At 42.6% G+C, this 27,203-nt stretch overlaps 2 protein-coding genes across 4 annotated transcripts in view; both read right to left on the bottom strand.

Annotated features, from left to right (window-relative positions):
* Positions 1-882: 882 nt before the first annotated feature.
* On the bottom strand, positions 883-25,721 carry LOC310808213 (uncharacterized protein; the record flags this gene model as incomplete). The annotated part of the gene is made up of 5 exons (XM_083674990.1): positions 883-2,374; positions 2,534-2,735; positions 3,104-3,192; positions 23,199-23,253; positions 25,500-25,721. The coding sequence occupies 5 exons, from the start codon at positions 25,719-25,721 to the stop codon at positions 1,887-1,889; spliced, it is 1,056 nt and encodes a 351-aa protein (XP_083531116.1). The 3' UTR covers positions 883-1,886.
* Positions 23,671-27,203, bottom strand: part of LOC310811135 (CMP-N-acetylneuraminate-beta-1,4-galactoside alpha-2,3-sialyltransferase-like) — a 46,011-nt gene continuing 42,478 nt past the window's right edge. For all 3 annotated transcript variants that reach the window (XM_083679205.1, XM_083679206.1, XM_083679207.1), the window contains one exon: positions 23,671-26,027. In XM_083679205.1, coding sequence (XP_083535331.1) covers positions 25,938-26,027 — 90 coding nt within the window. In that variant the 3' untranslated portion in view covers positions 23,671-25,937. The remainder of the gene's footprint in view (positions 26,028-27,203) is intronic.

The raw sequence follows: 27,203 nt of genomic DNA, 5'->3' as shown, positions 1-27,203 counted from the left end.
TAAAATGATTCACACAAATCAATTGTAAGTATTACAAATGCTGTTTGTATGTGCCATACCAGTCTTGCATGCAGGAATAGTAATTGAATGTACCTACATGTCAAACCATGTTTTGCACTGCTGAATATTTTGATCGCTATGATTGTGAATGATCTGACACCTTCTTCTTATCTATGTTGAAAAGAAATGATCATTTATTGTGAGTTTTTACTCTTTGAATAGGTTGTGTTATTTGTGATGTGAATGTGTTGTTGTATCTATGGAGAATTAAAGACACCATAGACAGTACATTGTGTTCACAGTTAATAGGTAGTATAAATGACATAACAGGCAGATGAAGCACATTTTTTTAAAGCACATTTTAAGTAATGTGTCAGCAGGTCAGATTTGTGGTGACAAGTGATTCTTAAAAATGTGTTCTGATCCATTACATACTGTCAAGTTCTGTGTCATGAGAAGTTGAGGTCTGATTGGTTGCCTTCGTCTTTTCGTGAGACAATAAGTGGCTATGATGAGAAGGTTATTCTTTTCATAGTGACTGCTGGTACAGATGATTATTTTACTATCAACAGCGTTTGAACACTCATCACTTTGGTAAAACTTGATAAAAACAATCATGGACTCGTGAAGAATGAGTTTGATACTATCTTGAGACCATCATGGTAAAAACCCTTTTGTCAACATGAATTTATGTAGCCAACCTGTAGGAGGCACTATAGCACAAGGATGACCAGAATCACATAAAGTTCTGAGAATGACCACCAGCAAAGTATCTCCATCATGATACTAAAGTATTCTGGCAATGTATTGTTACAGAAGTCAATCAGTGGTCAAGGGTTGTATATATAGACAATTTATTCCAACAGAGAATAATGCCATTGTACAAAAATAAAAGAACACTTTCAATAATAATAATAATAATAATTTTGTTGACTGTAATTGTTCTGCAATACTGAAAGTTTCCCACAGCATGACTATTTCCTTCCTCTCTTTGAAATGAGACTTGTGTTGAGGTCCTCTGCATTTGCTTTGATCGTTTGGATGCATCCAAACAAAAGACAATCTAAAGGCAAAGTTACCAATAACACACAAACTCACCAGATATGTATGATCATGACAATAAATAGATATCTATAGTCTATGAAAACAACTCTTATATGAAACAATAATAAATAAATAATTTATCTGAAATAAATATGTTGTCTACAATAATGCAGGGGGATGCATGGCATCCATTGGGTGGAGTTCTACTGAACAAATTCAACAAACATGTAGTTATTGTAGATCCCTGTTTTGAGCGAAGTGACAAACTGTATGTTGATATTTGGAAAGTTTTTTTTTGTAACATGTATTATAATGTGGTTATAATACACACTCTTCCTTTATACAAATTTGGTTTGATGAACAAGACATTGTTCTCTTTGGAAAGGCACTGTGGAGGCACTATTCACACAAGAGCCCCAGATCAATCTTGTATTTGTTGCGTTGCAATTCAGTTTCCCAGAAGAAAAAATCCCAGCATTGAGGTCTATTTTACCTTTGAGCTTTTTGCGAGTAATAACGTATTAAAATCCTATATGTGTGTGGTATCAATATTGTAGTAGAGAATAGTAGTTCAACACATTTATGGAAATGGTGTAAGCTACTCATAGTAATTTCTTAACAGGAAATGGACAGCAGGAAGTTGCTGTGGCCTCTGTCCCCCACTGCAGATATTCTTTACAGAATCTCCATCCTTCTCTGTACTGGACCCTGCATGTTTCTCCCCTTTGAACATTCCAAGGCCTCCCAAGACACAGCTTTCTCTCTCTTAGCCAGGATATATTCTCAGCCGGGTGAGTGACAGCCACCCTCCCATCTTCCTCTCCCTTGCTCTCTCACTCATCTCAGCCCATACACATGCAGCTGGCAGCAGAGAGCGACTGGATGGTCCTCCAGGTAGTGTGGGCGTCCATGAAGGATACAGGCTCGTAGCGGTCCGGCCGGCAGCAGGGGTTGTTGCTGACCCGCCTGGAGGTGCGGCGGGGCAGGGAACCGTTCTCCAACAACGCTCGTAGGGCCAGGTCGTAGTTGGTCCTGGAGGACTGGCAGGAGCCCACACAGAACTTGAAGAGAACAATCTCATCCGAGTCGAAACCCAGGCCCAGGTCCCGAACCCGCATCTCCCTCTTCTCCACTCGACAGTCCCTGCTGCTCTTCTGTCTGCCCTTGCCTTTACTCTTTCCTTTCTCACGTTCTTTCTCTTTCTTCTTCCTCTTCTTTTTTTTCTTGGGTGAGCCTTTGGGTTGGGCATTGGAGGGGTTGGAGGAACGGGGGGAGCGTCCCACCCAACGCCCCCCCGGGTGGTTGTCTGCATCGTCAATCACATAGGGGTCTGAGAGACAGAGAGAGAGAGAGAGAGAGAAATTAATGGCAAGAACTTATCTTGACACAAAAATTGTTTTGAATGCTATTCTCCACCTCTTTGCTATTCATTTAACTATTCTTTTTTTTTTTAAATGTTGTGAAATGCGCATAAGGGGGCCACTCTCACCATAGAGGCCATGCCAGGGGGAGTAAGGGTCACTCTCCTCATCTTGCTCCTCCTCATCCACCTCTGGTAGAGTATCTGGTAGCTGCCTCTCTTCCATCCCTCCCACTAGTCCCACAGCATGACCCAAGTTTGCCCCTGTACTGTACCCCATACGGGCTCCATCCACCAGGGGCAGCAGAGACACCACAACCCACAGCAGCACCTACAGGAGAGGAATGTTGATGACATACTGTACTTGAACATAGGTTGACAGACTGTCAAAGAAAAGAGTAAAAAGCCCCCCCCCCCCAAAAAAAAAGCCAAATCATGAAAATTACAACAGCAACACAAAAGAAAGAAGAGAAGGGAGGATGATGAGGGTGAGGATAATGACATTGATAGTAGTGGTGTTGGAGATAGTAAGGATGATGACAATGGATCTCATAGATAGTGATGAGAATAGAGATAGTTATAATGGTATTGATGAAGATGGTAATAATGATGATAATAAAGATGGTGAGGATGACGATGATGATATGCTGATGTTGCTGTTGCTACTGATTAAACACACAAAAAATATAAGTCGCTCACCTTCCAGTTCCTCAGGTGGTAAGGGCCTGCTGATGACATGGCGGACACCCCCTGTCTGTCCCTCCTCCTTGTCTGCCATCTTGGCCCACCTGGAGAGACAGGAGAACAAGGGCTTGCTCTGTCAATTGTTCAACCTCAACAAGACACTCTGAAAAGATAACATAAACTAAACACACAACATGCGGGCGATAATGTATCTATACATTCAAGTGTACTGTACAAAACATTTTTGCCCCTCTAAACAACCCAACATGTCACATTAATCATGTCCTCTATGCCAATGGAGGACATGTTTATTGTTACTGCAGTAAAAGGCCAGTGTTTGCTGCCAGCTAGTGTGGCTAGTGTCAGCTTGTCGATCCATACAGCCGTACAGCAGGCCCAGTCCAGCAACAAAGGCAGCTTCAGTGAGATATACCTGTCAAAGGCATTCTTTATGAGGTAGGGTTGTTTCTGTAGAGGGGGCACAGGGAGGGATCGTGAATAGCAGTAACGCTTCATGGAGGTCTTAGAGAAACCACAGAGATGCCGAGGTGGTGATAAGGGCTGTTATGGACACAGATGTTTATACAGTATATGTGCAATGTGACTGGATTCACTGTGTATCACCACACGTTCACCCCAGGGTCATTACGTTTCTGTAAGTTCCCCTTGAACATGAATCTGACAGAGAGTTGAGAATATCTGAGATGGTGCTTGAGTAAAGCTATTCTATTTTGCTGTTGTGAAACCAATATGTGTTTGCTGTGCTTTCATCAACAAAGTCCAGTATTATCGGCTGAACATTTATAATCAAAACAGAGTCCAGTAGATACCACTTATGCATGGAGGACTTAGCATCCTGCAAAACAGTCACTGAACAACTGGGGGCTATTATCTAATACTAATTAATATGGCCTTTCTCTCAGCTCTACATACAGTTTATGACCAGGGCCTGCTTTTTGACCAGGAATAACCTCTGGTGCTACATATACTAATACCTCAGGAACCTCATTGACTAGATATTGACTATAAACCCTATACTCAAGTGGATCTGAACTGGAATCATCAAGGTCAAACTACCTAAACTAAAGTCAAACTTCAACAAAAAATGGTACTCTATAGTGAAAATAAATTCTGCTGACCTAAAAGTACTGAAAAATCAAAGTACAGTGAATTCAGTGGAAAAACAAGTCATCTATCATCCATATATATTAGAACATGGTATGTAAACTTTGCTCATAGACATTTCATAATAAAACCTTTGGCTTTAAAGTCAGAAACAATCATTGTGATGCTATCTCTACAGAGAGATGGAGGACTGACAAGGTTACAGTTCAAAGGTTACGATAAGCTCTGTATTTGGATTTCCAACACACTGCAGAAGATCTTTGATTCTGTCAAGGTTAATGAGACAGTAAGTCAACTCAGGGCCAAGGAGAAAATAAGCATGTTGTTTACACAATGAAAGGTGAATGATATTGTTGTGTGTGGAGAGAAAGAGAGAGAGAGATGAAGAGAGAGACTGTAAGCCAAATCCAGAGGTGAATGCTCTCGCCTCACCTGATTTAAAACCAGCACTTTGAGCAGAGGGCGAAAAAAGCTTTTTAAACAGATCCCCTCTCAGTCCCTGGAGAGGAGTTGTTCTGACTCCTTGATGCCACATCTGGGAGCATTTAGCCTCCTTAAGTCTTACTGCTGTGTGTCCATGTGGGCCTGTCTGTCGGTTCTTTTCACCCCACTGCTCTGGAGCTGTTTACAACCCAACGCCTCCAGCCCCTCGAGGGGGTAGGGGGGTAGAGGTGGGGTGCACGGGTCCTGAGGACCTCCAGAGCTCCTGAGCCTGTGCCGATGGTGTGTGTGTGTGTGTGTGTGTGTGTGTGTGTGTGTGTGTGTGTGTGTGTGTGTGTGTGTGTGTGTGTGTGTGTGTGTGTGTGTGTGCGTGCGTGAGTGTGTGTCTGTCAGTGTGTATGTACATGTGTGTAACATCCTGATTAAAGGCTTTCATTTGGTCAGCAACATGGTCATCCGCAACAAAGAGTCAATTACTTGTCATCTTACATTTGTGTTGTTGGTATAGTACACTCCCCTTATAATATACATCCACTAATTACATAAACACTGAATTGCAATTTGCTCTGGGTAAGGTTAGACCGAAACAGAAAAAACTGTTTTGCATCACACCCTTTATTTATGTTATTAGTCAGCTCTCCTGATGGTAAACAACAATATTGAATAATATTATGAATAATGACCTATTCATTTAATCTAAGTGTTGTTGTCATTTGCTCTGCTTGGGTCAGATGGTGACTCACCCTAAAGTAAGGATTAATAATAAGATCATATGTGTGTTTCAGATGATGATCACTAGGGTAACTAGTAGGGTAGCTATACGGTTCACGCATAAAGGCTCTTACAGAGCATGGCTTTGAGGACCCAGGCGTTGTTCTGCCTCTCTTTAACAACACATCTCTCCAGAGCCCTCTCTCATAATGGACTCCCATTAGAGGTGTTCTGTCCGCCAGCTCTACCTGTCACCAATGGTGCCGGGCCGCAGGGGGGGGGGGGAGCGCACATCACTAAATCACCACCCGCAATAAAAGACACCTGGGGAGAAAGAGGAGATGCAGAGTCCTAGCCACTGCTGGGTTCTAGCCTGATCACTACCAGACCCACATTTATCTAGGGGGGTATAAATTCTACTGTAACACATATGATGATATACATGGTATACTCAGTTCTGAGTCCATATCCAGCCAGAACACACAATTTGTCTTGCAACATGCTACTTTTTGCTTGTTACTTTGTATTTGCACTGAGCAAGTGGCAAGCCCCACAAGCCCCACATTTACGTACTATAACATTACGTGTCTAGGTGGCGAGTTTGATTCCCTGATTCCCCCTCCCTGACGACACTGATTGCACCCACCAGATGTGCCCTTATAACTGTAGCTAGACTAGACTGCACTTTGACTGCAGAGTGAGAGATCTGAATACAGTCCATAATCCCCTAATCCCTTCCAGGCAGGATGTAATTGCTTGTTAGTGCCAGTTTCCACTCTTAAGGAGGCCTGTCACCCTAGTGGAAAACCAGAGAGGGTTGCCAAATGAGAAACAGATAGCAAGGATGTTGCAGCTCAGATGACCTATACCAAACCGGTAATCAAAGGTGTGGACACCCCTTCCTCCATCCGGAAGATGCTACAGTATACAATATCTGGATGACCTCACAGTTTTTCTCCTGTTGATGAGTTTCTTGGCAGGCAATTATGGGCTGTATAAGGGAAAACACATAACAAGGTAGCCATTACAGGTCGGAGAGAGGCTATCATGGTATCAGATTTGTAGTTTCCAAGTGTTTTTTCAAGATGAACAGTTATATAAAGGAAGACCATTGGAACTATGAAAAGGAATTCAGGGTTTTTCATAATCTGGCCCAGAGTGGTATATTAGAAGAGTGGCACCAATGAGCTTCAAATAGTTCCATATAGCTTCCTGGTTAAACTTCCTGATTTACCCAATGACTAACAATCAATTACCTGGTAACATGCTCTGTTGGTTCAATGTAAAGGAACTATTTGGCGTTGGCCAATAGAAAATGTACCTCTTTATTGGCGCCACTCTTCCTAATAGAACACTCTGGTCTGGCTTATGAGGCTTTAGAATCAGAGTAATTGCTGATCCTAAATCAGCCCAGTGCAGTCTAGTGAATCATAACCTGGGTGCAATCAGGGGTGCCGGATAGAACCAAACAAAGTGGTTGCCTGGTGAAAATAAAATAAATGAAAAGGGATTGACTCTGGCCCTGAGGTTGTGTCTTGTGTTTAACACTATGAGGAGAAGTCCAGAGAAAGCCAGGTAATGGTGTTTTGAGGAGGAAGGAAGTGTTTGAAGTATAAGGGGTGGATTATCGCCTTCACACTCCTAGTCATTGCACGCCAGGTGCTAAAGAGAGTGGGAACAGACCTTCTTCCAGGGAGCATTGCCAATCAGTAAGCTTTTGGATGTGGTAGTGGTGGGCAGCAGGACACCAAAAAGCCAAGTTTCCTTTTGCAAGACAGATATCAAAGTTCTATTCTATTCCATTCTTAACATTCATTGGACTATAGGCCACACCCCTCTGACTGGTACTTAGGGCGGCTGAGTCCTTTCCTGGGATCTATCCTGATAAAAGGCCACAGTTAAACTACTGTGGGGGTTTCAGCATCAAAAGTAACATGTGCAAAGCCCTCTGCAAGGTTAGAAAGTTCAAACAATATGAACTTGGCACCATTATGAGAAAACATATTAACAAAGTAGATTGTGGCCCATCCACTGTAAGTATATATTCAACTGAGACACAAAATTAATCAACAGTTTTTTTCCTTTGTTCCATGGTAGGGCATTCCTGTGTCCCTGCAATAACTAACATTCCAAGCTGATTAAATGCATTTTAAGAGGGAGTCGCAGTAAAGGAACACTTGGATAAACCTCACCTTAAATGGGAACACATAAAGCAGAATTGTGGCAGCAGTAGGAGGATAATATTTCAGATGACAGGTTTTGTGAGTACAACAACCCACTGGAGTCCAAAAACAGACAAGAGAAAGGGAGAGAAAAAGATGGATATCATTTAAAAAGATCACTCACACACACACACAAACACACACACACACACACACACACACACACACAACCTTTGCCCTCACATCTCATGTCTAATTTCTTCAAATTAAGTTCACTGTGGGTCCAGGGAAAGCTGGCCATTAGTGCGTCTGGATGAACAAGCACCCTCCAAAGCGTTTCCGTGTCGCCCGCTTGAGCCCCAGACGGGCTCTTGTAATGACCTGGCCCGATAGTTCAAAGCAGCCGACGACACCATGATGAATGGATTTGACCCGCTAATTTCAGAAGAATACAGCTTATTGTATTAAAAAAGTGCTTACAGCTACAAAACACTAGAGTACTACACTGCTAGTTAACATTCTTCTGTATTCAAAGTTTCAAAAAGTGAGATCTTGCGATAAAGACAGGAGTTAGCTCCATGTTTCATCAGTGTTTTGAACTGTATTAACCGTTGCTTTGTTCCAAATTTGAGTTGTCTGAAGAGCCAAACTGCTCAACCACAAATCAGGAACAGACATTAACTAATATTACATTAAATGATATTGTTGTAATACTGGTATACTGACTGTCTCTACTGTGATACAGCAAGACATACTGTACAGCAAGACAAAAAACTGGGACGCTATGATGACCATTTTTACTTGAGTGCATTTACCAATTGAAATTCCTCTTTTGTCAAATCATGCCTCCTTGAGTTTACCCAAGAAGACTTATTGTGGCTCACTGTGTTCCTTAAACAATTCCAGATTGAAGATGCCCTGTGGCACTCCAATGCATAATCAATCTCACTCATCACTGATTCTCCATGCAGCATAATCAGAGGGACATTACCCAGTAATGTCAGTTATGCTTCCAAAGCCTAGGTTCACTGTGAAGACTCAGACAACTTACTCTATTCCACATACTGTAGGAATCAGTTTGTCTGGATTTTTGGAACCGATATAAATTCATGACTTGTTCAAGGTGTAGTTTACATTTCTTTCCAAATTATCTAATATTTTGTTGCCACAAGGGGGAGAGAGTATCAACTTCAATAATAGAGCTTGATTATTGTATAGCAAGGTAATAGCAAGGTAACAAGGCGATTCTTGCATCTGAAATGTTGGCGAGATTGGAGAGATACACTTCTAAATAGTACACTCATTACCACTGCATGCATATTCAAACAAACCAGGCTACACAGTGGATGGTTGCTGTAAAAGGGGTGTCCAGTTGATCTGACCCTTAACAGGGCTGCTGACCTTGTAACCTCTGGCTTGAGGAAGTGGAACTAGTGACAGGCTCATGGGGGAATGTGAGATACCTCAGGTACCACAACTCTCACATAGCACCCTACCCCTGTTTCAACCATACACACATTGAGCTCACAACACAGCGCTTACCTGAGAGTGTGATCAGAGAATTTACGTTTTCTTTGAGGGTAAAGGTAATAGATCCACAATAGTGAATAGTATTGTATTTAGTATACCACAGCAGCTCACAGCGTCTGCCAGGGTAAGTGGTCAGCCACATTGAGTGTGAAACCCCTTCAGCCCTGCAGTCCCCTTCACTGTGCTCATGGGATGTGTACAGACACTGAAATTAAGAAGACAAATGTAAACAACAGCATTTATGAAGATAAAAACGCATAGCACGTAGTCCTGGGAAAAGCCAGTATAGGTCTAATGCATCCCACAGTATCCTAGTTCTGAGAACTCAAGTGTTACTGAGTGCAGCTAAGGAGGCATTCAAAAGTAATAGAGCATTTCACTGTTGTTCTCTCTCATCATCAAAAGGAATACATGTCAGACTGAGAAGCATTAGCTGGTCAGACATGGACAAGTAGCTGAGTGCAGCACAGGTGAAGCTAAGTAGGCAGAAGAGGAAAAGACTATCTGAAAGAGACCAGCTAAAGCCAAAAACACCTCCCCAACCCCTGGGAGGTCAATGAAATCAGGGGAAATGGATATGGCTGTTTGTGTGAGGCACTATGCAGGCTCTAAGTGGGGACACACTGAGCACATGTGTATGAGCAACACTTTGATATTCAGATTGCATCCCACCCCTACAGGGGTGAGGGTCACACACTAAGACTTCCTGAATGCCACCGTTTCCTCTTAGTTAGACATGAGCACCTCATATAAGCAAACTAGTGCAAATACTGAGGTCAACTATAACCTACTTTGTTAGCAATCTACAATGACAGAGAAAACGCTTTTCAGAGTTATTCATTTTAAACAAGATGACAAAGCTATATTGATAATAAATAAATGTATAGTCAAGCATGTCTTATCAAATAAAGGAAATGTTTACAGAAGTGCATTCCCCCCCAAAAAAGCGCAATATTGTACAACATAAACATTAAAAACAGAAATACACCCACGACCTGCAACGCACGCATAGGCTAACACAGGCCGGGTCGTTCTGACTCAAACATGTCATGCCATAACAGGTGGCAGGTGTGAGCGAAGAGAATTAAGCACTACAAACGCAGCTGAAGTGAATTGAAAGCCATTGACATCAAACAGACATTTAATTGTTGTCATAGAGCAATATGACTAATGAGAGGCAAGGACAGTGCCTTCATAGCAACCATGTACCATTACGCGCAAGTGAACAGAAATCGAGTAGTCTATAGTCCACACCTAGTATCACGTTTAAAAAAACACAATTTGGAAGTCGATTTGTGCTTTTCTATTGTGTATTTATTAATCGTACAAACTCATAACAGTGTAAATTATCTATCAGTAGGCCTACGTTACCATTTCTCCAATGCGTATTTGTCCAGTCCGAACGCGGGCAGGTACTGTCTGACCCTTTCCCCCCGTTTGCTTCTCGTCGGCTGCAGAACATGTCTTGGCGGTGAAAATCCACACAATGATGTCGTTTAAAGACACATTATTCCCTAGCTTCCAACTCTTACAGGTAGGCTATGTCTTGATTTAAGATTTAAGTGGACAAAAAATCCTTTAAAGTCTTTCGTTTCAGGAGAGCGCGAAAAGCGCCCCCCTCTATGCCGATAAGCCTTTCTCTTCTCCAAATCCTATTTTTTTGGGGTAAAGGTCTCACCCTGCATAGGAACAAAATGTGTAAATACCATTCTCAAAACCCAATCCTAAACTGTACACAAGTAGGCTACGCACATTTCCAAACAACATAGAACATGAAGAAAATTTAAGATTTCACTTTTGCTGTAGTTAAATGTCGTTCCGTTAATTCTTAATGTTGAGGACATCTTTGGGCTTCGGTTTAAGTCCGAATCATAAAAAAACGGTTTTCATGTCAAACATATTATGGCCCATCTCTCAAATTAGGCAATACAACGTGTAGCAGACGTACAATTCTCCCTTACCTTCTAATACTTGTTCAGTCTTGCCTTCAAACATGTATTTGATGAATGAGTAAACAATGCGACAGGAACGCACTCAACCTTTATTCCAGGACGAGGTTACTCCAAAATTCTAAAACTAAATTCTAAAACTTTCCAAGATATGCTCAGCAGTCCGCAACTTCAACAAAAAAAGGTACTCGGCTATGTCCCCAGTAATGTAGCGTTGTGTGCAAAGGCTCTCATTGAGACAAACTGTCCTCCGCCCAGAACTTGGAACTCGAAGAAGCTCAATACAATGTTCTTCTCTTTACCTGTCCTGTTTTTTACACGAAGCTCAGGTTCAAAGCCTATTGATATGACCATCGCCTGTCAAAATCCACTTCTCCAAAATGTATGCATTTCAACTCCATGAGTACTGCCATTACGCGGTGACAGTGCAACTATCAAATAATCTCCAAATTATGATTGTATCTTCTGGAATATTGTTCGGTTAGTATCCTAAATACATGGGACAGATATATCCAGTTTTCACAACGTTTGCTGCTCCAATGTCAACAATACTATACAATACTCTAGGACTGGAGGCTATGCGTATCACGCCGCACTGCCTGTCAAATACTTGAGTGTGAAACCAGAGCGCACTGATGCGAGAGTGCCGTGATTTGTCTTGCCCCTCCGCAAAGTCTTCTTGTGGGGAGGGCTCACTGGAATTGTCATATTGTAAAGGGTTTTGTGGTTCGACCAAAAGAAGTGTCTGTGCGTTGTCTTATAAAAGAACCTAAACATTTTTGTCTAATTAGTAGCCTATATATCCCACACCTTTCTGCTCTCAGTCCCATAAAAAAATGGGACTTTATTGCATTCCTCAGCAAACGAACAAATGACATACACACTCACAAACATCACACGTTTGTTTATGTTTTCCAACATCGTCTATGTTTGCATAGTCACCTATAACAGACTGTGTAACCAAATCTAGTGTCAAGTATTCGCTGTGGGAGGGATGGAGGTAGGAGGGGAATCCTCAACCTGGAGAAGGGCCTTTCTGACATACTTCAGACCCAGGCTTGGGTGCACCTCCTCTCCATGGCCTCCACCCCCCTTCCCCTCCTCCCAGCTTCCTCCACCCACCAACAAGCTCTCCAGCTGGGGCACTCCCTCCAGGACAAACACTGGGGCCCGAGGAGCACAAAGCCTGGGCAAACAGCGCCTCGTTCACCCCGCTCTCCACCACACGGCACAGCAGAGACAAATGCAGGGAGGATCCCCGCGGGCCCTATTAATAGACCCCGGTAACAATAAACACAGCTGAGCATGACACGCAGGAATGTGCATAGTACCTCATGTCAGGTTCAAAGACACATTGGAGAGAAAAGGACCCATAAACTGGGCCTTGGCAGAGATGTACCCCAAAAAGACCTGGGTTATGATTACCCAATATGTTGCGACATTTAGTTGGATCACACTCAATCAGCATAGGGACGAAACAACATGACCATTTCTTAAAAGGAGCATAAAAGCATCTGGGAACAAGCCTCTGGCAACAGGTACTGTGAGCAACCATTAGCTGCCAACATGTTTGTACACAGCTGTGACATAAGCAGGCATTGCCACTAAAAACAATGTGCTTTGAAATACATGGGTTAATGACATGATTGTGCAAAGAGCAGTTCCCTCTCTGTGTGATAGAGTGCCAAGCCATCCCTTTGACAGAGTAATTAATTTGTATGTCATTGTGGCTTTAACACAGTAAAACACAGTTTCTGAAACACTACGTTGATGGTGCTTTTCCACTAGAGTCCCAATGCAGTGTTTTTGGGCCCAAGCACCAGTGTTTTTTCTGGTGCGTTATGTTTCTACCACCCAGGGTAAATCTGAGGACTTGGGGAGAGCAGGGACGAGTTAACTATCAACGTCGTCAGGAGTTTCACCCGCAAACCACCATGACTACTCGTAACTGAAACAATAAATCTGTCAACAATTTTCAAGTTTTTCTCCAGTGATTTTCTTAGTAATATGACTTGCAAAGGAGTTGTGGGGTTGAATGTGTGCATTTATTTAGTTTGGAAATGTACATGAAAACTACCATAGATTGTTCACCAGCCAGATGAGCCAGTCACATCTCCCATGAAATGAAATGGGTGCTTACTCACAGCTGAGTAAACATAAAAGTGCATATACATGTTTCTAAACATTACATTTTTTGGGCAATAAATTGTGAAATTGTGAGGCCGGCGGTCTATAAGTCAAATCATTGAAAATATATTGTTTTTTATGTTGCAGATACTCATCCAAGAGACCAGCTTAAAAGACCATGAGAAAAACAGCTTGATAAAACATTATTGTAAGCACATAAAAGTCCAGCCAGGCTCAGCACTGTCCTGTTAAAAGTGCTCCACCTTACACAGCGGTTATTTGCCTTTGTGACCCTCTTTGAACACAATGTACCCAAATTTGGCTTCTATATTGAGTCAGAATGTGTAAAGAAATTAACCCCAGAAGTTGGTTGGCTGGCAAGCTCAACAAAAAGTTAAAAGGGAAAAGATGGTTTTCAAAATGAATGTCAAAATGCATTGCCACAAGTTCCAAGTCCCTATTCTGCAAAGTGGGGGGTATTCTGTGTGGTTTCCATAGTTACCTGATAGGTCTGGGTCTTTGGACCGAGGTCTGGGTCTTTGGATCGAGACAGGATCGGGGACTGTCCCCGATGGGGGATCAGGTGGGAGGAGGGTAGGAGAGGAGAGGGTGCACCCTCTAGATGTGGGGGGACAGTTTTTAAGAGCATTCGGTCCCCATCTGGGTTCTCCAGTTTCATCTCATGCACAGGTCCCATCTCTGCCCCCACCTCTCCTCAATCCCAAAGTGCCTTTCTTCCTTGGGTCCTGTCCAGCCTCCAAGTTTGTTTTCTCCTTTGTCTTTAAGAGTGGAAACCGCTTTCTGGCCTATAGGCTGTATGACAAGGTACAATATAGCCAGCCCCATCACCAGAAGGTCAATGCTATTTAAATTCTGGTCCATTCATTACATTATTCATGGTTTGAAATATATAAAATAAATTCTGGCCAATTGTCAATCCATAAAAGGCATCTCAAGCTTGTTCTCACAGTTCTCGTTATGTCAGTGTTTATGTAAACAAGTCATAAACTACAACTTACACCTGACTTTGATAACAAGAGTGTAATCCCAGAATGGTCATCAGCGTTTTATTGGAGACAGTGGGTGGGCTGGCAAAGTTACAGGACCAACCCTGTCACACTTTATTTTTGTTTTTCCCAAACACCCATTAACTTGTTTTTAAGACATATGCCTGGGTAGTGCTTCCACCACGTAATGGTAATTAGTGAATGTTGCAGTGTTTTCATAGAGGCTGCAATATTTCCAAATGTTTCTTTGTCTGCTTCTGAGGAATTCCTGTTGTGACCATTCTAATCACAGAGGGAGGGGAGATGACTCAAATAACCAACCCCTTTTTACGAAGGGTTCCACTAAATACTCAACATTTTCTGAAGCTCTTTAGTCACAGGATCCATCCACTGCACACTAAAAAGCGGTAACATTGTGTCACCACAGCCATAGAAGAGAGGGATAGGTAAAGGGAGAAGCAGGGGGAAAAAAGGACAGGGCAAGAGAGGAGAGGACAAATAGGGTGTTCTCCATCGTCTCAGTTGACCCTCTCTAAAGTAAACAGAGTGAAAGGCGGATGTTGTTCTCCTGTGTGTGTGCGTTCTTTCCATGCAGCTCTCTGACTTTTACGAGGAGTTTAGGTTTCGGCTCTGGGGTCAAGGCCTTCCCATTCCAAACCCACGAGAGGAGGCGGAGTACAAAACCTGTCGCAGGGAATAAAAGGAGAGTCGGCTGAAGGGGTGCAGGCGCACTGACACTCCTGTCTGCTGGACAAACAGGCTACCACAGCCAGCTGCCTAAGGAGCTCCCCAACGGCACATATTCACCAGCCGCAGCCGAGAGGCGAGCATTGGGGTCACAGAGGAGATTGAGAAGTCTGTTGAGTCAGTGAGGTGAGAGCAGGGTTGTCGCCAGCGTGTAACGGAGCCGGTGTTACTGGCACCCTTTTAATGGCAGGATGGACCCCTCCACTGGTCCTTTAAAGGGGCTTCTGCTGCACACTCTCACTATACACTTACAGCACCAGCAGCTGTACAGTGCTCTCAACCTCCCCTCTGTTTCAGGACTACGTGTATCAGTGTGTGCGTGTATCAGTGTTTCATGGCAATGCAATGTGTGTTTCTTGCTGTTTCATTGTTGCAGTGTGTGTATATATCCAGGTTTGGATAGGTTCCTCAGGGCCACTACAATGAAACTAGATCCTCATAAGGGGTTGGTAGGTGAAATGAAAGCAGAGCAAGAGAATGAGGGAGAGAGGGAGTCTCTCCCTCAGAACAAAAGAGAGAGAGCACACTTGAGAGGATGCCAAAAGGATAGGGACTGAAAAACTATTTCCTCCCTCTGCAGGTAGGAGAAGCAGAGAAAATCCCCTTCCATGCTTAGATCCATCCTCCATCTTAACAGTATGTTTCCTGTGGAGTATAATCTTTCAAAGAGAAAAATGTATACATCTATAGTGTAGGGGCTGCACAACAGGAAAAAACCCCAGGGCTTTGTAACCCTATGCAGGCCATATTCTGCACTGAGGGTTGCCTGCATGCAACAGACCGCCCATAGTACAACGTGAGAAATCTGTCAGTCCTAGAAATGTTTATACCATCTATTATATAATCTATTATACAGTCTGTATAAGAGCAAGGGGAATGTAAGAGGTAATCTTCCGCAGTTCTGGGCCGATTGGCTCAAATGAACCGGGCTGGCCCGTGAGCTGGGATTGAGCAACTTTAGAATTTCATCTGTTAAGATTTACAATTTCCTCTGTTTAGATATACAATTTGGATTTTCTAAATCCATTCAGTCTATTGCTAACCATATTAGAAAACACTTTTTCTGTAGGCTATACTTAGAATGACATGACATCTTTGGAGGTGTTGCCGCTGTCTGCTTTCTCACTTGTAAAAATGGCCGTTCTATATCAAATCTAAGTTACAGTAGCCTGACAACACTGAGTTAAAGCAATCAGATCCAATGATGTTTGACCATCCATGCCCACAGGCATATTGTAACAACTGCACATCCAAAATGTCCTGTGTTGCCTACCTCAACTCCAACCTTTTGTAACCTTTTCTATAGGCTATTCTTGACTTTGGAGGGTTGTTTCTTCCCAGTATATGCTTTCCCACTTTGTGACAATGTCAATGTTAAAATGGCTATAGCCTTAAAGGTTGAATAACTTTCAAGGGGCAATCTGGGATTCAAACAACAACAAAGCTTTTTTGGTAAACAGCTGAGGCATGGGGCTGGAGAAATGTAACCACTCTCAATTTCAGAGGCAGAGCTAATGGTGCAAGGACTGACCATCCATGAGATAAAAATTATAGTTTTAAACATATTTTCAAGGAGTGTTTGTTTACAATAAAATAGTTTATAAACAGTAGAGGTAAACAAGCTTATATTTTGGGTTCTGATGGGGTAATACAGTTGAACAAAGCCCATGAGGTATTATAAGTTATATTCCTCAAGAATCAATGATTATAGGCTGGCCTATATAATTAATTTAAAGGTCCAAAAATAGTTGTACTAATCCCAGATTAACCCCTTAAATCAAAGGAATCAGATCCAACAATTTTTGACCGTTGTGAGTAAGTGGCACGTCCATGGGTAGCGTGTGCGTCTTATGGCCCGCTCACTGTCCCATTAATCCAAAACTAACCCTAAAATCCTTGGACTGCTTTCAAATAATACTGTCAAATAAAATAATATTTTAAATGAATACAAATTAAACAAATAAGTACTACAACTCCCCATGCAGTACGAGCCCATGCCCATGGCTCACTCTCTGATGCCCTGCTCTCATAGACATGTCCTGTTTACTTCAATCCTAAACTGAACCTTAAAGTACTCGGAGGCCCTGTCGAAGAATGCCTGGTTGAATTAAACTATAAGCACTAGGCCTCGACATGGTATAACAGTTAATGTCAGCTACTTTGCTCAAACTACACGTCTCTCATTCTCCGGTTCAACATGACTCCCAAACAGCTCTCAACTAACCCAGATATGTGGGCTGCTTTTAAATAATGCTTTAAAATAAAGCAAAGTTCATTTATAAATCCACATGAATAAAAGAAGCATAAGCTACAATGTAGTCTACAAACATGAGCCCAGTTTACCTTTGTTTGATGAAGACCACATAAAGGTATAGGTCAGATTTTGACTTGCGATGTGAGACGGTGGGATGGAGGGGCATAGAGACCTGTTCTCTATGTTCTTTTTTTATTACATACACACAAAAACATAGAAACATACACATATAACATACACACAGTACATACACAGACTACATACAGTACTGTAAAACACAAAATACCAAAATGAAGTACGTAGGGGTGATTTGGACATTGGGTGGGCATGCTTATGATAATGATAATTTCTAGTGACTTTTGGGAAAAGGATACAGATAAATGTTACGTCCAATCAGTCTTAGGGACATGGCCATTTATACTGATTAGAAGTGTGATGCCTCTCTCTCTCTCTCTCTCTCTCTCTCTCTCTCTCTCTCTCTCTCTCTCTCTCTCTCTCCCCGTCGGTCTGTCCTCGGCTGTCACTGTACTGCATGAAGTCAACACATGCAATACACCCTGTAGACTTAAGCTGGTATAATTTCATCAGAGAACATATACGTAGATCATCTTATTCTGATTAATTCACATTATGACAGATCATCAGTCTGAATTCTATGGGACTGGAGAGACACTTTTCACTATCTTACCTGTTGTTTTGTGGCCTCTCGTTGCCTCTTTGCCTGTTGTCTGTTCATCCCTGCCACTCTCCTGCCATGATTATGATAGCACAAAATAAAGTATTCACACATGCACCTTCATGATCCATAATCACTGTTAACCAGACATCTAAACTGAAAGCACTCACATTTACCAGCTAGTTTGCTCGAGTGATGTGCAGGCAGCTGCGTAGAACCTTACTTAAGGTTATCTGCACTCCCTTATGTCTTCTTTCCCCCCCCCCACTTCTTGTTTGGTGACACATCCATGCTGCTGTTGCAACAGCTAACTTGCTGACCCTATGATGAAAACTAAGTGTGCAAGTAGTATTCTTGGCTATCAGTTTTTTCACAGCCAGAACTACTACTAACTAAGGTAGCAAGTGTTAGAGATAAAAAACCTGACACTGCAGCTAATATTCTACTAGCCAGGAGAGAGCTTACAGTTTCTCACATTAGTTCTAACGTATTTACATTTATTCACTTTTTACTTAAACTCACTGTTCATTGTTGCCAACAACAATTTCGCTACCCGGTGAGGTGAGTAATGATGCTGCTGCTTTTTCACTCACACACCGCCAATGCTTGTACTGAGGGTGAGAATGTAGCATTGAGGATGGCAGGAGTGACTCACGTTCCTGGCTGACAATAGCAGAGGCCTTTTCAAAATAAAAAGACCCTCAACAAATCCGGCGACTCTTCCTACAAAATAAAAGTCCCGCCATCACGAAAACTGGCGACTCCTGTTTCAATTGAAAGGTCCGGTGCCATGAAATCAGCGACACGTTTTTAACATGGAGGGGGGGGGGGGGGGGGGGGGGGGGGACAGGAGCCCCCTGGCTCCTATGCCCTTGACCATAACATACACAAAAACAATAACAAACACAACACAACAAACCTAAAACATACACAGAGTACTATATATACAGTTCCCTGCATAAGTAATGTGTGAAGCAAACAGTGAAGCATTTCTTTTTCTTTTGGCTCTTCATTCCAAAGGTTTGGATTTTAAATCAAACAATTACTATGCGGTTTAAAGGAGAGATTCTTAGCTTTTATTTGGTGGACATATTGGTTTTACCATTCAGAAATTACAACACTTTTTATGCATAGTCCCCCTGTTTCAGGGTAGCCTACTCAAAAGTGAAAGGATAATTGGATTGGCAGGTGTCGTTAGGTGTGTTACGTCACATCATATGTGCAGTCATAAGAGAGCTCTCAATGTCTAGTATTGATTCTATGCTTTGCGTTTGCCATGAGTCTGCTATAGGTGTTTGTCAATTTGAGGACCAAAGAGACGTCAATGAAAGTCAAGGCTGAAATATCAGAAAAAAACTGAAACATAGCCAACACCTTAAACCTACCAAAATCAATAGTTTAGAACATCATTAAAAGGTTACACTAGTTACAAATACCTCCAAACTCATTGGACGGCGCTTCATCATACAGCGACTTGCTTCGTACAGCTTTGCATTTATAAGTCCACAAATTTGAGGTAGGCTATTATTCACGACGTGTCCTTTAATGCATGTTGCGAACTCAATTTACCATTCAAAAAATGATAGACTTTAGTAGCAAGGTGAGTTTTGAGTGGGCATCTTTTACAAATACTGTACCTCCAATTCATGGTAAACTTTCTATCTGCCCCCTTTACTGCCTGCAGGGTCTGAATGGTTTTGAAATAGTTGGTAGAACCAATTTTCTGTTGAAGTTCATTCAGATACCGTCCATATCCTTTTCTGTATACAATCTCTCAAAATGACGGGTCTATGGTTAATAAGTATAAATGGATTATTCCAAATTGTCGTTTAGAGAGATGGATAGAGATATTTTACACCTTTGTTCAATCAACTTCAAAACATTCTATGAAGCAGATATTGTTGGATGTTCTTTCAGATATTCAGGAATATTACCATATGCCACTAATCCGACTGGTAAATTAATGGTCTGCTATTTCACTTTACATATCCAACCAGGCAAGCTCTTGTGGGGGTAAAACCAATCTATAGTTTGTCTCGTCAGATAAGAAATGTAATTTGTTCTAATGTCTGGTAGCGCCATTCCTCCCTCCTTTTTTGGTAACATTGACTTTGCAAGGGCAATTCGTGGCTGTTTTGAATTCCATAAGGTTCCATAACACAATTGATTATAAGATCAGCTAAGATCATCTGCTTAAAAAAAAGTATTGGGGAGACTTAAAGGCAACATACTTGATTTATAATTTATTGTTGGTTCCATAGTCATTTTAATAATTTTGATTATTGCCATAAAGGTAAAAGATTTGGCAGACCATCGAACAAATCAGAGTTCATTGGGGTTACCTCTGACTTTCCCCTGTTTATTCTAAACCCAGCAATCTTTGTGTATCTATCCACTAACTTAAACAACCCATTAATTGAATCTGATCGGTAAATCTGATCAAGCCTCCATTCTGTTGTTACCAGTTTACAAACAGAGACTGAAGCAAACGTCACCAGTTACGCAGATCTTTCACACTGGAGTATCCAATCGGATTCTATGCTAATGGTGAGATCCATGCTCTGTTAAAAGCACGGATCAATGCATTTAACTCTGGTGATTCAGACGAGTACAAGAAATCCAGATGTGACCTGGGCAAGGCTATCAAGATCACAAAAAGGAACTACAGAGGCAAGGTCGAATAAAAAAAAAAGAGGACGCTGATGTGAGAGGTATGTGGCACAGACTACAGACGATTGTATACTATAAACAGAAATCTGACAGCTTGTTATAACGATGCTTCGCTACCCGACGAATTTAACACGTTCTACGCATGGTTTGACGACAACGACACTGAGCCCCCATTAAGGCTCTCGCTGCTCGCGAGGACAGTGTGTTAGCAATTAACGCGGCTGATGTGAGGAAGGCTTTTAAGCGTGTTAACACCGGCAAAGCAGCCAGACCAGACAATATCCCGGGCCGTGTTCTCAGAGCATGCGCCGACCAGCTGTCAGATGTCTTCAAGAACATATTCAATCTTTTCTTCCCTGTCTGTAATCCGCACCTATTTTAAGGTGACCACTATCATTCTAGTCCTTAAGAAGACCAAGGTAACCTGCTGCAATGACTACCGCCCCGTTGCACTCACCTCAATCATCATGAAGTGCTTAGAGAAGCTAGTTAAGTCACACATCAACTCATCATTATCTGCCACTCTGAACCCCCTTCAGTTTGCATACCACCCCAGTAGATCCACAGATGACGCCATCACCTATGCCCTGTATACTGCCCTATCCCATCTAGACAAGAAGGACACCTACGTGAGAATGCAGCATTCAACACCATTGTCCCCTCCAAGCTCGACACTAAGCTCAGGGACCTGAGTCTCAACACCTCCCTATGTAATTGGATCCTTGACGTAATGACGGGTAGACCCCAGATGGTGAAGGTAGGCAGCATCACCTCATCCACTTTGACTCTTGACACAGCACACTGAGCTGTGTGCTCAGCCCCCTACTGTACTCCCTGTTCACGCACGACTGTGTAGCCACACACAGCTCCAACTCTATCATCAAGTTTGCTGATGACACCACTGATCACTAAAAACGATGAGTCAGGCTACAGGGATGAGGTAAGAGTCCTGGCGGACTGGTGCCAGGATAATAACCACTCTCTGAATATCAGTAAAACTACGGATCTGATTGTGGACTTCAGGAGGAAGAAGGGGGGAACCACGCCCCCATCTGTATCAGAGGGGCCGAAGTGGACAGAGTCGACAGCTTCAAGTTCCTTGGTGTCCACACCACAGAGGACCTAACATGGTCACACCACACCCACTATGTGATCAAGACGGCGTGTCGGCGCCTGTTTTTCCTCAGGCAGCTGAGGAAATTTGATATGGACCCCAAGATCCTTACAAACTTTTACAGATGCACCACAGAGAGTATCCTGACCGGCTGTATCACCGCCTGGTACGGCAGCTGGACCGTACGGCTCTACAGAGGGTGGTGAAAACGGCTCAGTCCATCATGGGCCACAAGCTACCTGCCATTCAGGACATTTACTCTGAGAGGTACAAGAGGAAGGCCGGGAAGATCGGCCTTTTCTCTCTGTTACCTTCTGGCAAAAGATTCCGGATTATCCAGACCCGGTCCAACATGTTCTGGAACAGCTTCTACCCGCATGCCATTAGACTGCTCAATTGGCCCCCCCCCCTGCTCAACCGTCACTACCTCTACCCCCCCTGCGTTGCAGTTGTAAGCAATCACACATATAATATAGTGTATATACAGTATATAGTAAGAAAGTCTAGACCATAACAACAACATGACCTCACAGTCATTGAAGTATGATAAAGGGAAATTCAATATACACTAAAGTTTGATCAATACTGTACATGTTGCACTGGATTTGAACCCCAGTCTCCCACAGTCTGCAATTCGAGAGCTGCTATATTAAAAATGTTCCAGGTGAGGACACATCAAAAGTGAGTACAGTTAAATAAAATGCCAAATGTAATCCTGGTTGTAACATCTGTCATGTGTCATATTAATGACACCATTCCTCAGATAAGTGAAAACTAGAACAGATCAAACTTATTTTTTCAAAGTATCCGTGTGGTTAGGAAGTTCACGACATTAATATTAGACTTTTAACGTTGTATTTACGTAAATAAGCAACATTATAAAAATTATTATTTTCAACTGAGATGGTCTGATGTTAAGAAAACTTTCATTTTCAACCCATGAACAATCAAATAGCAACGTTAGATGATGAGCATCAAATGACAACCTTAAGTCAACATTGAAAAATTACGATCACATTACAACTTCTAATAAACTGTTAATTCCAACCAACATTTGACTGAGCAACAACCATCAAATAACAATGTAAATCCAACATTGCAACAGCTACAGAGATCCAGTGTTTGCATTTTGAATACTCTCATAACCACTGTATGTTAGTTTGGTTAGTTTTGGACTGTTTCACAACTGTGACACAATGAAACATGCGGTACCTTCAAAATCCTTTTCACGTCTTATGGCCTCGGCCAGTGGCTCTAATACCAACACAAAAAGGAGAGGGCTTAACGGACACCCTTGTCTTATCCATCTGCCCAAAGTAAACAAAGCAGCCGTTAACCCATGTGTTAGCACTGCCGCTTTAGGGCAGTTGTATATACAGGATACCCACTTTGTAAAAAAAGAACCAAACCCAAACCTTTTCATTGTATACATCAAATATTTCCATTCTACTTGACCAAATGCCTTCTTTCTGCCTGTACAATATTATAAAATCTTCCTGCATTATCTGAACTATAATGATTTGAAGCCCACTTGATCTGTGGAAATTATTTTTGTTTCAGATATATGTGCCGCAGCCAGCTGGGCTTCTCCACATACCTTTGAAAGGTTTTACAGCCTGGATGTGACTGCGCCCTCTGTGGTGCACACCGTCCTAAGTGCTGGTTAGAGACTGTGTGATGTAGATGGGGTACATCCGTGTATCCCTACAGGTTTCCAGTTCGGACCAGGCAGGTGGGATGTTTTGCAGGATCCCATTGTGAGGGGTTGAACTGAGTAGACTGAAAGAGCACAAGAGGTTACAAATGTAACCCAGGTTCTCTGAAGAGATGAGGGAGCCCCCTCACCTTGTTGGCCCTCTCGAGTTGAACTTGTGAAGAGTGGTTCGTCGGATAAAATGGGTGCGCTTGCTAGGTCCTATATACAGGACAGGCGGTAGGCATGGCTATCTGCCTGCAAGCATCACCAGCCTGTACCAGGCGTAGTTGTATAGAGGTCTCCCTCATTTCCTTCAGAGAACCTGGGTTACCAAAGCAAACAAAGACACAAAAGACACCATTCAATTCCACATACAAACGTATTTATTAACAAGTTGCAGATAGGACAAAGTTTTTGTATAATATTTTAAAAAGAAACAGTAACACTTGTGATATGATCTGTAACGGTCTCCCAGTGATTGGTGAGGTCTGGTGATTGATATTGACTTCTCATTGGATGATTTGGTGAGGTCTTCAAATTGTGTCTTTGTCTCTAGTCCTAAGTGATACATTCTTCATAATGACCAGGCTGAAGAACAGGTTTGAGGTCAATCCCTTTCAGGCTAGATTGAAATACCATTAATGAAAACTCATAGAATAGTTGAAGATATCTGGATCTGAAGAGGAATTGACCCCAATCCTCCAGAGAAAAGAAGAGTGGAATATCCTCACCCAGGGCAGATCACCGGACCCATTTGATACCTCGATTGGTCAAACTCCTCTCTCTGGTATGAGGGTGAGCCACTTAACTGCGTGAGGCATGCTGAGTGCAATGGTAAGTTGTTCCACTTCCCTGTTAGAGCCCAAAGCAGGGTTCCATTCTGAAAATATGATCCCTTCCTTCTCACCTTGACGCCTTGCCCCAAATGATCAGTGGCTTGATAAAGTAACAGCAATCTGGTTACAGTAGCTAGGCTCACGCTCTCACTCAAAATAAGAGGAACAGGAGCCCCTTTTGGTTATGTAACCTAGTGTAAGTGTAGCTGACTGATAAAGAGGATGGGAAAGTGAAAGGGTGTGTACAGTAAGTATGCACCTCCATGAAAGCAGTAAAAACACAGACCATACTTTAAAAAAGCAACAACCAAAAATGTCTCAAAAAGGTACAAAAACTAAAGTAATCTGTTATGCAGAATAAAAGTCACCATCTCCATATAAAGCTGATTATCGTGTCATGATGTCTTGCTTTGTAATACTGGATCACCTCTGTGCTGGAGAAATACTTAAATACGTAATAGTTCTAATTAAATACCAAACCAGTGGAGCTTATATCTCAGACTTTCACAGAGACATTCTGGACCAATAGGGTTCCATATTGTAACCTTAGTAGGGGTTTGTATAATACTGAACTAATGGGGCTCAAATTGATATACGAGACAAGTATGGTTTCATTTTGTAACACTACTCCTTTTACGGAAATACTGGACATGTGGGACCTCATCTTGTAATACTGAAGCATATTAATCATGGACCACTAGTTCATTCTTACTTACAATAAATATTGGACAAGTGGTGGCTTTATAGGATTTATTCAGTAACACCAGTCAACTGGATAACCAGTCCAGTGGGCCTCTCGCTGTAATACTGGACTATTGGGACGACTAGGTCTGATGCCGGACTAGAGAAATATTGGTTTGTGGTCATTGGTCTTTGACTGTAATACTAGGGCAGCCAGGTTTGAGGGACATCCACCCACAACTTATGAGACTACAAAGAGTGCTCAAGGAAGCACATTAGGGTGGAAGAAAGAAATATTAACGCACCAATTATTATATCAAAAACAAAACGAAAAAACAGGCCCCTAACCACCAAACAGCAGGGCCCTAAAATGAAACAAAATAAATAGATAAAATGAAGAATAGGGACATAGTCTTTCTGGATGTTGAAATACGAAATGATAATCTCAAACGAAGAGAGTTTTAAAAAGGCCTGCTGATATGGAGAAAGGGGTTGTGTCAGAGTTTGATAAAAGGCCTTTCCGCCCAGTGTTGGTCTGGGGCAGGATATGTACTGTACGGCGATGCCTGGACGGAGGGAGGCTCGCTGATGAAGGCAGTACCGAGAGAGGAGGTGGGGGGGGGGGCCTGCAGCTTGTTAAAAAGCACGGTAAAAACTTTGATATTTACACTGTGAAAGTGAATACATTCAGGCAGTAAAAGGACAGGGCATATCCTCCCCTCTGTAGGAGGTACGTTTGGCACTGCTGTAACTGTTTCTGCAGTCTCTGTCCGTCTGTAAATCCTTCCCCCTTCCTTCCCCCGCCATCCGTGTGGTCCAGCTCCACACCATTCATTAAAACGATGCTCATAGTAAACATGGGAGCTGTCGGGACCTTCCGTGACAGTCCTGAAGACGCAAGATCCATCCCCCATGTCTTCCCTGCTGTATCAGGAGCCTTTGGGTCAGAAGGCACGTGTGTGCATCTCTCCACCGAGCAGTCCACTAAATCTCCTTTGATATAAAAACTCAGGCAGTGTGCAGACCACCCGGGTCTAAGGTCCTTTCCCCCCACCCAGGTAATTCCCAGCATACTCTGTTCTGTAGTTCTTTGGGGAAAAGGCAAACCACTGGGATGGTACACTCAGATCCCATTGGTCAGGTCCGTAATGACATTGGCCTTCACCAGCTTGCGGAGAAACTCTTTTTCCTTGGATATGTTGTGTGTCCAGGACTATTGGAATGAGAGAAGGGAAAAAAGTCAAAGATGTGTTTGATACTCAAAGACAACAACCTGCCTAAATAAACATTTGTTGTTTGTTTCCAATCCTGCATGAAAACAAGGAAAAACTATGTATCCATATCAAACCATTTAACTTTCACTGGTTTTAAAAGCCTTGCCATATGTACTACAGTAAAAGCCTGTACTGTTTTCTGCTGGTGAGTGTGTGCGAGATAATGTGTGTGTGTGTGTGTGTGTGTGTGTGTGTGTGTGTGTGTGAGAGAGAGAGATACAGGAGCCACGCTGAGTCAGTTTCCCTTTCAGTAGTGCTTAGGGCCCTGGGTCCGGTCGGTGAGTGTGTAACCAGAGCCTGTGGTTCCTGTGTGGGGCTCTGGACCGAACAAAGTGGGAGGACTGGACTAGGGCTGTGCTCCACCGGGCCCCACAGCTTCCCCTGACACAGGCGCTTGGGCCTGGCTGGGTCCAGGCTACAGGGTCAAGCCTCTCCTGAGGACCCGTAGCCTGTCTGGGTCAGCCAAGCCCTGACTCTGTGACGGATCACACACACACAGAACCACACGGAACCATGGCTAGGGTTTCACTTTCAGTTACTATGGGGAGAAGGGCTGGGATAGCAGTTGTGAGCAGTATTACATAACAGTAAGGATTCATGTCCAGTGATGAGGACACATGCACACACACCTGGACACCCAATAGGGTGCCTTCTTCCATTTGCCTCTAACATGGAAACCCACAATTTTTATCCATCAGCATTTAAGCAGGGTAGCCCTGTTCTGGGAGGGGACACATTTTCAATGCACAAGACAATGACTGCATCATCCCATCACCCCTTGAGATGTGACCTTGCCACTATGATTTCCATTTATTAAATGGTTCAACATGGCAAATGCCAAGAGTTACAAAGGTAGACAAAGGTTATCATTCTGAGCTCATTGTTTATATGTCAGCTTTCCTCTGTGACACCTTTAATTTCATTAGTTGGATGTAAACACTGATGTCAGGAGGAGTGGAGAAGAGAAACTGATGTCCCTCTTGGGGTCATTCATCCAGTCATTGATGGAAGTTGGGATAGTAGTGTAAAATAATGTAAGAAATTAAAAAAAATAGAAATTAAGAAAATGTAAATCAGTGAATTATCAAAATTACAACTTAATCAAAGCCTTTTGA

This window comes from Argentina silus (genome assembly GCF_951799395.1).
Source record: "Argentina silus genome assembly, chromosome: 1".
In the NCBI taxonomy this organism is placed as follows: domain Eukaryota; kingdom Metazoa; phylum Chordata; class Actinopteri; order Argentiniformes; family Argentinidae; genus Argentina; species Argentina silus.
The sequence above is the reverse complement of the archived record's forward strand: the minus strand, read 5'-3'. Positions and strand labels throughout refer to the sequence as shown.